The sequence below is a fragment of the Ischnura elegans genome, chromosome 7, assembly GCF_921293095.1.
Source record: "Ischnura elegans chromosome 7, ioIscEleg1.1, whole genome shotgun sequence".
NCBI classification, from domain to species: Eukaryota; Metazoa; Arthropoda; class Insecta; order Odonata; family Coenagrionidae; genus Ischnura; species Ischnura elegans.
The window spans coordinates 56,058,783-56,072,393 of NC_060252.1; the positions used below are offsets into that span (position 1 = coordinate 56,058,783).

At 39.4% G+C, this 13,611-nt stretch overlaps 1 protein-coding gene across 1 annotated transcript in view; it reads right to left on the reverse strand.

The window, feature by feature from the left end:
* Positions 1-7,926: 7,926 nt before the first annotated feature.
* LOC124162266 overlaps positions 7,927-13,611 on the reverse strand; it is a 116,781-nt gene continuing 111,096 nt past the window's right edge. The window contains exon 4 of the mRNA XM_046538738.1: positions 7,927-8,833. Within this exon, the coding sequence (XP_046394694.1) occupies positions 8,657-8,833 (177 nt within the window). The 3' untranslated portion in view covers positions 7,927-8,656. The remainder of the gene's footprint in view (positions 8,834-13,611) is intronic.

Below are 13,611 nucleotides of genomic sequence, written 5' to 3' on the forward strand. Positions count from 1 at the left end.
AAGGTATAAGAACAATTGTGAGAATATATAACTGTTTTCTGCATTATAAAATGAAAGTAATAAAGAAATACATTGTAAAAAGCCACCCCCAAAGATGTCCTTGCAGAACAAAACCGGGTAAAATAGAAAAACACAGAAAAAATCGAAAAAAAAAATTTTCTGAGCTATCCGCACGGCAAACAGGCGAAGAGTGGTGACTGATCCTCTCCCATACCCTAACAGCGGTGGCTGGCGCTCAGGGCGGAATATAACGCAAAAGGGAAGCATGACGTAGCGTCTACGTCATCAGTCACTGGGTAGTGGCTGCCATGACGTAGACGCTATGTCATCAGCACGGAACGTGTTAATGTGCACTTTTTCTCATACCTTCCTAGCTAGGGCCCAAGAAATCATGTCCGTAGAATCACTTATAAAATTCTGTTCATCACATGGAACACAATTCTTAATTCTATTTTCCAAATCTTAGTATATACTCTATAGCCACCATGCATTTTGCCTTGATAACATCTTTGCTTGTACAATTTGTATGTGTTCCTGGTGCATTTTGTTAAAGGTGTAACCTTGGAAGGCTTTTGGAGTGACTATCCTTTCTCGCAGTAGAAAATAGTCTGTCATTTCTTTCATTATTTCTAATTTTTGTATTACTTATTATTATTATTATAACCTACTGCACTACATCCCCAAAAGTCACTACTCCCACCCACCTGTATTTAGTATATATGAAAAATGCGATGGTGGTTGGCGTAACATGGTGAAACTCCTTCATGATGCACAAAGGTTAAGAAATGACTTTGCTGTTTCACAAAATAAAATATATTTGCGACCTGTTTCGATGTATCGAAATAGGTCGCAAATATATTTTTATTTTGTGAAACAGCGAAGTCTTTTTCTTAACCTAGTATATAAGAAATTTGAAAATCCTCTCCTACCCAAGCATTTTATTCCCCCTAAAACTACTTTCTGTGATACAACTTGCATCTCATATCCCCCCTGTGAGCAAACCATTCCTATTAGAGGAAGGGGTAATCCTACCTCCTACCCGCCTCCAGCCTCCCAATACATCTTCTCCTTATCTCTTCCAAAAGTTTTTCTCCTTTTTTAGCATATCTCCAGTAGCCTACCACATTTTGCCAATGTTGGACCCAAGATGGCCATATTGGCTTTCATTGGCCATGGAAATAGACTGCAAATGAAAGCCTGACTGCCCAACGTTGGGTACTCCATGAAACTCAATATGGGCAACCACATCTGGTTATATTGGTTACCCCACGTAACTCAATATCGGCTACCCCATTATGTTTACAATGGTTAATCGTAGAGTTTACAACTATTTTAGTCCTCAGCACACAAGTTTTCAGGATTGCTTTCCAACTTACGTATTCAAAGCCCAATCATTTGAGTCCAGGCACTCCAATGTTTTCATATGCATATCTATCTACATACTTTCAAAATATCCAGAGTTACAGAAGGAGCATTGCCCCCACTGCGCATGATTTTGAGGGAGAGTGGCAAGTCCCTCTCAGATGTTGACTATTAATTCAGTTCAGAAATCAGATATTGGCTATTAATTGGTCCTCATCTTATTATGAACATATAGCCATTATAGGGTGTCAATGAATAGCCAACATTGGTGACTACTGGGGTATAGAGCAGCTTTTATTTTTCCCTCCATTTACCACGATGTCTTCATTCTCCTACACCTACCTCTTCAATGCCTGCCACCTGTTCAAATCCTCCTTTGAAATGAGTCATTATTTTGGCATGTAATTATGGAATGCTTAATATTAAGCTTATTGCTAGTATGCTCATGGTACAGAATTACGCTCATGACATGCACCTTAAGTATAGGTCTTAATTGTTACCACAACATTAAAAAAAATTAACTTTTATGATCTTTTCTTTATATTTTTGCTGCTGCAACCATTTAGCTCCAGCACGCTACATAAGTTGGCAATATGCTTGCCTGCATTCATTATTTTTGTAAGCTAGGTTGTAAATATGTAGTGTTCTAAATGGAATGAAATATTATCTCACCCCTTCATTTTTTTTTTAGGAACAGTGGTGCTGACTCCATGGGGACTGACAATGAGAGGACCCGAGCCCCCCCAAAAATTTGTTATGGATGTGAGGAAAAAATGTGCCAGGCTTGTCGATTTTCCCCGGATTGTCCATATATTGAGATTCGAGCTGTCAGGGTTCTAATGTTGATCATAGGACTCTTCTAAAATGCTTAAAAAACTTAAAACTCACCACTTATATAATTTCCCGGGTCAAGATCCCCGGTTTGGGCCCCCTCAATATTTTTTGTAAGTTGATATCCCTGCTAAGGAATCAATGTTGTGTAATGGTGTTTACTAATATAATAACGTATTATATCAGTTTAGGGTAGATTTAAACAATAGAGAAAATATCTTTTGGTCAATCTGCTACCTTATCAAAAATTCATTAATGAGTGGTAAAATTTCGATTCAATTTTTACTCTTGGAGCGGACTTTCTTGCGAGAAATATGTAGCTGTAGGTGTGAAGTCTTGTCTAATCTCTTTACACTGTAATTGTCTATGCATTGTAGTCTATTTTCCTCCTTTTCCTTTCCCGTCTGTCTATAATACAACCTTCTATTTCGGACTTTAGTGTCCGTGCTAAGAAAGGGTCGGAGGGTCTAGTCCGGTGGCCGAGTGCCCGTTGAGTCAGGTTCCAAATTGTAGGGACAAGAATACCGGTGCAACTCTGATGAAAACATCTTCACTGAGACCAAATTGCTGAAATTTATTTGGGAAGCCACAAATTTCAGTGCCAGTGGACACTTGAAATGTGACTATATGGATATCCCTTATGGGCAAACTTTTTTGAACCAAACCATTAGGACTCTCCCCTCATTAATTGTTTGGCTTAATTCTTCCTGTCATTTGGTGTGATACTTACATCTACAGATGAATTTTCATCCATGTTGCCATGAAATTTCAAGCATCGTCAAAAATGGCATGATTAGAAAAGATGATCAGATCCATCATTTAATGCGATATAAATGTTACAATATTGCTGCACATTGGTTACAGTGCACGTGTTCCGATAATAGTATGGATGCATCATTTTCATTTGATCTATACCTAAGTTTATTTGGGTATTTAGCATACTATGACATTGACATGCTGCTGAGGAATGTCATGAGCATATCCTTCTCCAATGCAAGGTGTATCTTTCTCTTGATATCATACAGATAACTTTACCTGAAAATATGTTTTAGCATGTAGTTAATCTGAGTTTTTGCTGTTCTCAGCCATACCCTCCTTTTCTGCTGGTGGTTCAGGGTTTAGTTAGAAGTATTTCTGGAACCAAATTTCAATGGTTATCCTTTGCTGGTACAGTACGAAAATCTTTATGCATGTGTGTTGATCTTTATCTCCCATGCCACACTTAAAGGTGTACATATTGTCTGATTTCTTTACCAATCATTGATAAATTAAATTCGGTTGCCAACAAGATCCCTGACATCCCAACTTTATCTTGGAAGTTAGGGTAGATATATTGGGTACTTAACATCCATCAAAGTTAAAATGGCAAATCATGCTTGTCATAAGATCTATTGATGCATCAGTGCCTACAAAATTAGAGTCTCAATTGTTCTCACAAGTCTCTCTCCCAGGTATTGCAGGAAAAAGAAGTTCTGATGCCCTCAAATATTTTGCTCATCAGTGACTGTATCACTAACAGTTGCCACTGCAACATGCAGAACGTGACTCTACCCCAAGAGAGATAGCCACTCTTTTAGGAATGAAAAATCTATTGGAGCTACCACTTAAAAGCACTGCTAAAAGCTTCACACATTTTGACAGTGTTACATACGTCAAGTGTTTTGATGAAATTCCTCTTAGATACCAAAATCCTGGAGCTAACATAATTTTAAATTACAGAGGTAAGGTATGAAGTGGAAAAAGAGAAGATCATTGAAGACTAGCTATCGAATGAGTGATTTAATTGGATATATTATTTCACGGATAATTTTATTCAGAAGAATTGTGTCATTTTTTCATAAAGGTTTTAAGTGGAACCATGAATCTTTCATTCATAATAGAATGGATCCATCACATCTCACCTAGAATGACCAGCTACTCTATCCTTTATTGGCATCTGTGCTATACTTTGCTTACCATTGTCCTTTTTTGATATCCAGGGGTAATTATGCCACATCTACTGCCTTACCTCCTCATTGTCCTTATCTAGCCTCTTCTTCGTAAGCTACCATTAGCTCTCTCCTGTGAGGCATCCTGCAATCACTCACCTTTTGAAGTGGTCCTACCTTGTCCTTCTCTGCATGCACCCATGTCACTAACAATGAGTGCTATTTTGTGCTTTTTCACTTCTGCTGCTAATTTTTATCAACCCCATGAATCTGAATGAATGATCATTAGAGTGACATTTCTGATTGAATCACTTGTTTGATAGATAATTAGAGCAGGTCGCCTTCTTTAATATTTTTCACATATTCCTCTTTACCCTTTTCCAATGTTATTCAATTCAGAATTGACTTGGCTTGGCTTTTGGCATCCACGTTGTGTTTGCACTCTGAAATCAAGAGTATTTAACTGCATACGTTGTGGAGCCAATTCAAAAGCAATTTTTAGCTTTCAATTATGATTAAGATGATTCATTTTTATGGACACCTAATAAGTACACACTCACTTGACAGATTTCAACCAGTTTTCAGGAGTTAAGGGGGCTGGTGTGAATTGAACTAAAGAGTACATACCTACAGAGAGCAGGGATAAATTCTTGAGCAAATCACTTGTTGAATCAGTATGCTGGCTACCCATACAGCCAAAATTTCCCGACTATCTCTGGGGCGTAGGTAACGGTCGTACCTGTTTATACCTTTGATCCATCTGTCAGTGGGTGTACTTGAACTCTGATTTATCATTTTTTTTATGATTTAACAAATGAAAATGAACTATGGTGATCAATTAGAATTCTATGCAGGCTCCTGCATGGGACTGTGGTGGCCTAGTAGGTAGAGCATTGTGCTACAGATGATTGGATTACATAATCATAATGCTCTGAGTAGTTCATCTGTCAATCGAATGCATCATTTACCTCTTGCAAAGTGCTCCACATTATGGAATGCATCGGGTCAACCAAAATCTTCCGAAGTCATTCATGTTTTATTTGGATATCAGTTATTGCATCCTTTTCCCACATGGTGGATTTCACTCTATGATTTGATTAGTCAATTAGTGAATCACAAGGATTGGTGGAATGAATTCATTAAGAAACTAAATTTAAGCAATGCATTCAAAGAAGTTGAAATAGAGTAATTAGAGGAATTCATGATCATAATGACAACAATCACCACTGCTTTAGATTACCTTCAGGGCCAGAGAGATTATTATGGACAACTACTACCTGCATTAATGTCTCTATGTAGCAGGTTTGCAAAATTTGATGGAAAATGATTTTCATCACACAGATGGAATAGCGATATAGGAGAAGGCTGGAGGATAGATATGAATTATTTTTCAATTTATCCCTTGTAGTGAATAAGGCTGTTGAAAAATGCCCTCACACTGTTTGTAACTACGTATTCTAAATGTGCTAAAACATGTCATGTATTTTTTAAAGATATCTTAGTTTCCAAACAAATGTATTTTGAAAAGCATTTAAAATACTATTTTGTAGCTTGTATTAGTTTGGGTTGAGCTCTACCCTTGTAAATTCAAATCACCAGAAAAGGGTTGAATCATTGAGTGCGTGAGGCTCCTGCATATTTTTAAGATTGCAGTTGAACATTTTCATTGCAGAAATTAATCGCTGAATGATTCAGTGTAGATACATTGTGTACCTGCAGTGTAGGGTAAAAATTCACAAGTACCATATTGGCATCTGGAAGGGAATCCTGGTGGCAGAACTAAATTAGGTATCATGGCCGAATAGAGGTGATCGGTTGCGTTAGTACATTTGTTTGTGTGAAACGATAACCAGCCAGCACTATGCCAGTATTTCTCTCTTAGCCAATATCAGCAGCATTTTGATGGTTAAGCATAGAAGGAGTAGTTCATGAGCAGCAAAATGTGCTGTGAGACTAATGCTGTCTCTCTACATAGGTTAACCAAAACCCATAATTTGGGAAAGAAGTGGGAGCAGGTCTTGAGAATGGGCAAGAGTTAGCTAGCTTACTTAAGAAAAAATTAGAACCTATAACACTGAAATATATGATGGGCATGGCAACGACAATGTATTTTTTTAATGCCTATTTAAAAGATGTTCGCGTAAGTATGGGAGTGCCAGAGGAGGGGATGCAGACAGATGGAAGGTTGATCACATTTGTGATAACTATCAATGAATTTTCAGCTATCCAATAAGCCAGGAAAGTAAGGGTTGGGGAAATAATTGGAATCGTGACAACTGAGAATAATGTGAAGCGGCTAGGAGCAAGAAAAACTTGTAGTAGTATTCCAAACCCAGCATGCATACTATGCTGAAGTACCATGAATGCTATACATATCTGTGTATTTAATGTAGGCTAAGTAACAGAACTTGTCAGTGAAGCTTATAATTTTTATTCTAATATTAATAGCAAGATAGTATGGCATAGGGAATCAAAAGCAGTATAGGAGAAACAGGACAAAGGGAGGTTGTTAATTATTTTGTTAATGAGGGTTTCTGAGTGAAATCCCTTAAGTGATACAGGTTGGATCACTATTCACAACCTTAAAACGAAAGATATTAGCTTATTGAGGACGGATGCATTATGTAAGGAGATGCCTATCATATTGTTTGATGATTTCAATAATGATCTATTGTAATAGAAAGTTAATAAAATCGTCAAATATTATACACGAAAACAGAAAAAGAGGCGCCATTTTTCTTCCGAAAAGTGTGTATCTTGTAGCATGTCATTAATAACGCTTGCTTGTACATAAAAGCCTGTTAAAAGAACCAAATACTCCAGTGCTTCAACCACGACAGCTTCCAATATGTGATTACAGCATTCCACTTCATAGCCCTCAACGGAGGGCCTCTTTTGTCTCAAAACGAAGTCTCTATTGAACTCCAAAATGTCGGATGTGGAGCAAATTACTTAATCCATTATTCACAACTGAGATATAAATCAGTATTCGCTTAACAAAATTGCTGAAACACACCCTCACAACCAGGCTGAAGCACTCAGTGGCACAGTGAGGGGGGGGGGGTTTGGGGGATAAAAACCCTCCCAGTGCTCAGAGAAATTTTTAAGTTTAACCCATTTTACTTAATGGAAATAGTATTACTTATAGAATAGTGTTAGGATTAATCAAATATCTCTCACAAAAGTGGTTAAACTAGTCATTTTGAACCATTAATCTTAAAATTTTCTGGAGAAGGGCCCCTGCCACTCCCACTTACCCTGGTGGGTATGCAATACCACAACACTCGTAAGTATTAGTTGTGCCTAAAACCCCCCCCCAGCCTTGATTCTTAGCTGCGCCCCTGGAAGCACTAGTAAACAAACCGGCCGATCACCTCTGTCTCATTTCTGAAATTGGCCACCAGATGTCAACTACTTTGATTCCTCTTGCCAATACCATATGGTTATAATTTCCTATATGTACAGTAAAATATACTGGCAGGCAAGGGCGGATCCAGGATTTTTTTCTGTAGGGGAGGGGGGGGCACCATGGTCTGACAGGCAAGGTTTTCTCATATTTGGGATTAAAATCTACGTGCAACAATCACTCTACAAAATATACTCTTAATTTTAATATAATTGTTATTAATATGCATGTATTTATAACTTTTATATTTAAATATAAAATTTATTAATATTTGTATTGAAAATCTTATTTTTAAACCGTCTGGAGGGAGGGGGCATAAATCTACCTATGTTGGCAGGCATATACTCGAAGGCTAGTTTTGATGAAAGAGTTGTTCCTTGAAATAACTACTCCACATAGTTGTTTTAACAATTGTTTAATGAAAGCTTTCTGCATTAGAAGTATGATTATGTGATAAAATTTATCTACAATGAAGATATTGGCAATTGAAATAACATATTTATGGTGAGGATAGATGTACAACTATTCATTCAGGTTAAAGCTGATTTTTACAGTAACGTGAACAGATACATTTTAATGAAAATCTTACAAAGACACATTCATTTTGCTATAGCTCCTAATTAAGTAGCTATTTTACAGGGATAATTTTTCGTTTGCAGAAATCTTGTCCTAATAAGTCACTAAATGGGAAAAAATAGATCAAGGATGTGTGCTCTTACCAAAATTGTGTGCATAATTTTAAATTAAAGTGATTCTCAGTCCAACACATCCAGAAATAACGTCACACATTCGAGGCACAAATTCTTCACTAAGTTTTTTTCTTGTCATCTTAGCTTAGCGTTGAAAATATTTCACTCACAAATATCACATGTTCGTTTGTATATAGGAGTCTCTCTGTATGTAGGTACATAAATTTATTACAAATTGGCTTGCGTAGCACTTAAAAAAAGGCTTGATTAACGTGGATTAGAGTTAAAACACTCATCACATATAGGTAAGGCACTCAAAAAGTATGTTTGTTATCCGTTAATTTTCCCGCCGAAGACTGCTCGCGCGTGAAGCGTCGCGCGCCAATTTGTATCGTTCGTTTTTTCTCCGCGATCGCTTCTTCGTCGTACGCCGCCGATGCTCACGTGCACGCCGTGCATCTCACTAGACCCGCCTCATCGCAGACCATGCAGCGGAGGGCAACGAACTCTTCCGTGAAGGCGTTTCTCTTCGAAGATCGCTTGGAGCCGCCGCAGGCACCGCACGGCAGCCTCTGGTATCCTCCGCAGATGCTACACGTCCACGCCGCGTCGGGATTCTGTAATGGATGAAAAAGAGGTGGTCATCAAAACGTTGCAGTGGCATGGCACGTATAGATCCATCGGGCGGGCTTCCCTCTATTACGATACATTCATTCCCAAGGGGGACTACATTAGCATCTCTGAGGATTGATTTGGTCCAAATGCAGATCGTTACCTCGGTGTCGAGGGTGATGTTGTACCTATGGGTTTGCCTAGGCACCTAGCCAGGGGGGCAGTGGCGTCGCCAGTAGGGGGCGCAGGGGGCACTTGCCCCCCCAAGCCAATTAATTTTAACCCATTTTTGAGAAACGTATTTTACATCGTAGTATGTTTTAGCTTCCCCACGACCCATCAATTGTGTGACTTTAATTGCCAAAATAGCATAAAATGTGATTTAAAGAGATAAATCACATTTCCTCCACAGCGGGGGTCCACCCACCTGTCCCTCCGGGTCTTGCCCCACCCAGCACATCGTCCTTGCTACGTCCCAGCTGGGGGCTTTGGGGTTTCTGCTTTCTCCCCCGAAAATGTTTCGCGTGTGGCGACTATTTGCCGAGGAGAATACTAGCTCCAGAGCAATTATTATCCTACACTCTATTTTTCGACATAGGTACATTTCATTGCCTGCCAGTTTTCCAACGATTTGATGTTTGGATTTTACTTATTTATAGTAAAATTTTCAAAAATCGTCGGTAGATTAAAGTATTGTTTCGCTAGTAGTGGGCCTGGTCGCTCTCATAGCGGCGAGGGTATTACCCTATCCTTACATTATTATTACCGTATCTCTTACACCCCTATCCCTACCCCGGAGGCATCGACGTGCTCCTATCGCCGCTATCCTTTTTCCTTCCCATTCCAATCCCCTCCCCGGGTGCGCGGGCGTATCATTTGTAGTACTGGGTCCCGGCTCCGGTGTGATGTATCCTTCGAAGAAACCCCTTGGGTTCTCAATATTGCGTCTGCAAGTAAATAAGGGTGAACTTAACTTTCAGAATTACGCAAACGAAATATGTGGCTGCTTTCAGTGAAGTTCTATGTGCGGTAATTGGCATCAAAATATCAGTTTAGGCAAACCGCATACAAGCCTTGCGCCCTCCGTAGCAATTTTCTGACTGCGTTCCTGGGTTTTCCTCTGTCTCTCACTTGTACCTTGATGAGTAATAACTTAAGATTTATCGATAGTGGTGGGGGTGGACCAGTGGGTAGACAAGAATTTCGTTTTTGGGGGTCCAAAACTAAGGGTGAAAATTTCTTAAAAACAGGGTACTAAGTAGAGGGTTTTAACTTTTCATGATCGAAACATGATAACTAACCTTTCATGATCGAAAAAACTTCATTGTACAAAGAAATCTTTTTATTTATGTTATTTCAATATTTTGTTTTCTTTTATGAAGCAAAGTAATAGCGTTAAAATATTTCGGAGGGGGGGTGTCCAGACACCCCCCCCCGAATAATGGGACCGTGGGACAATATCAGTGTAACGTCAGGTTGATTTATTATAAACAAGGTCATCCCGTCATATTTTATTCTTTGAAAGGAACAGGCACCCTTACCCTCAATTTTTGAAAAATATCACGCTCCACCCTGTCCTATCACGTCAACCTTTGTGGTTGAATTACTTTATGTGTCATCAATCGAGAGATTTCTACCGTCTGTTTGTTTCAATAGGAACGGTCGAAAGGAGTAAGTTTTCATTAAAACCAGGCTATGGAATTATCGGGGCCTTAACTATCACACATTTCTGCATCAAAAAATCATGCTGAGAGGGTGTAAAAGGGAGGTAGGCAAGATTCTTGGTGCCCCTTAGTACTAAATTTAGACGATTGGAGTTTCACTGAAAGTTATTATAATGCGGGATTAGGGATTTTCATATGACTGTCTGGTTATCCTCAGCGTCCAATGCTGGACTTTTTTCGTTAGCGCAACCCAAATCGAGCATTTGCCTCGAAGAAAAACAGTATTGCATTGTGTACGATCTACCAGTAATTTATATCAGTACATTTTTGTCGGAGCATTGCTAAAATAAGGAAATAACAATCATGCCTTTAGATACTGCTTTCTCGCAAGTAACAGAGTTTCCTGAATGGATTTGATTTTCTCAACTCCTTATCTTGAAATACATGTTATCAGATGTTTAACTTTCCTTAATAAGAAGATGTAAATAACTTGTCGAGCCACGATCTTGATGGTCAACTACTCGCTGCATCGGAGCTATTGCGATTGTCAGTTTTGCTCTAACCTATTGTTTTTACTCCAAGTAGATATGAAATGACAATCCGTGCTTTGTTATATTTTCGCGGAAAAAACGTGAAAGAATGCGGTTCAGTGTTGTGCCGCCTGATAGCCTTCAGATTTTTTGTTCGAGATACTTTGGGAATTTCACAATGGAATACGCCGGGGAGTCATTCTTTCTTTTCGCACTTCTAATCCGCCTACCTGCGTATTGAAATATGGTGCCACCCGTTATATTCCGAGAAAGAAATTTCGCGACAGTTTACTTCCTGTTGAAACTGTATGCGGATCGAGACAAGTTTGGGGGAGAATGTGTCACGAAGTCCTACTCCTCTTACTCAGGCCCATGCTGGACCCCTTCTTAGGGCAGTGGACGGCTATGGCTAGAGGACGCCAGCACTATGCAGGGAGAGGACCTATGGAATGATCCGGAATGAATTATATTAATTTAAATTATTGTTTTATTTTCCCAAGACGGTTTAAATTATGCCTTGTAATGATACATTATTGAAATGACGTTAACTGATCAATGTTCTTATTCTGACAGTAAAATTTGTCAGTTTCGGAACAGGAAGGCGCCAAAGATTTCCAGGCTGTAGGGCGCACCGGAATTATTCGCGGTGTCCCGGCGGCCCAGCACGGGCCTGCTCTTACTCACCTGCGCAAACAATGAAAAAACAATATTGGGGAACTACAAAAAATTTTAACATTTATGCCAACATTATATATTTAATAACGTTATCGAAATTCTCCTTTTATTAAGTAAGAATTGCGCTTTATGCTTCCTTTTCTCATTTTTTTTACTGAGGACGAAATTATTTATCATGCTATTATTTTAAATGCTACAACCTTAAGGTTTTTATGATTGTGTGGCAGTAAAGGTCACCTCGGACTAGGCAATTGGCCTGTCTACTCCACTAAATCAAGCCACTTCCTTCCCCAGGGGAGGGTGCTAGACATTGATGGGGATAATTAATATGTTTTAATCCCTAACGGTTGATTGCAATTGGTAATCAACTGGATTAGAAATTGTTGCCCTTGAAAATTTTCATTCAGACGGCGAATAATCCTTCGTGGCAAGACCTTGGAGTGAAATATTTAAAGCACAACAAATTCTGATACCCAACAAATCGGAATTAACCGTTCGGAATGAAAAACGATACGAGTAATTTCAATTCTTGTAAAGAACATCCCCAGAATTTCGCAACGAGCAAGTTAGCGTTGGAGGTCTACCAAGGATTCATCTGAGATAGGAGCTAATCTATTGTTTTTACTTCAGTTAGGTATGAAATGGCATTCCCTGCTGCATTATATTGATGGAATTGATAGGAACCCATGGCCTTTTGGAGGCTTCATCCACTATGCCGCCACACCTCCTCCAACTAACGTATCTACACCGTGTTCGGTCGCATCGGAATGCCGCACATTTTATGATCATCGGAAAGGGTCGATAAAGGTCCACTAATCCTCACTTCTGTATTCCGCGAATGACCAGAAGGTAATTGTTCGGAGTAGGTGTGGTGGATGTGCTTAGGATACTCCTGTTAGGTGCAAGGTCCTGTGGTGGCGTTTGCGATGGTAGGGGGTCGTAAAACAAATCATATTCATGATAAGATATGGTACGTTTATTAGTAAAATCTCTGGCAAAATTTCGTGCCGTTTATTTTGGACAAGGACAAGTGTAAAGAGTTGTTCTACTAATTAAACTTCACTGAAATTTGAAAGTGAAAGTTAATTTTGCGTTTTGGTTCGCTCAGATATGTCTATTATATTCCCCGGAACATCTAAGAAACAGCTTTCTAAAGGTACCAGACATATATAACTTCATACCTAGATCCGAGAGTTAGCAGTAATATGCGAAGTTTTGACGCACGCGGTCAGGAAAGTTGTGTTAGGGGCAATGGCGCCGACTCCATGGGGCGTGAGAGGGCCCGAGCCCCCTCAAAAATTCGTTATGAGTGGGGTGGAAAAGATGTGTCATGCTTTTCGATTTTCCCTGTAGTGTCGAGTTCTCGAGAGTCGAGTTTTCAGGGTTCTAATGTTGATCATATGACTTCTAAAATGCTTAAAGAAAACTTTTAAACTCACTATTAATGAAATTTCCCGGGACAAGACCCCCAGTAAGGGCCCCCCAATATTTTTTATAAGTTGGTACCCCTGGTTAATGTGCAGAATAAGGAAAGTCGCGGTCAAGGCAGGTTTTGGCAATTTGCGGAAAACGTACCTTCTTATCTACCGTGACAGGTAATATGTGCGAAGTACGGATTTATTTTCCACAGCTTAGCCGAGAGCAACTGGTTTAGTCTCACCTATGTAGGTGAAACTGTCGGAAAAGCTTTCAATAACTGTGTATGATCTGACGCACCCTAGTCAGGTGACGGCATGCATTTGTGTTCTGTGAATCATGTGGGGGTGAGCATCGAAGAAAGTTTCCTCGTTGAGGGAGGAAATCCTGCATGAATGGCTCACGCAAGAGCACGAGGTTCCTTCTTCGCCTTTCATTTATTTTCCCGGGCCTCATTTCGGTAAGGTATGCGAGTGACGCAACTCCAGAGGAGCGGAA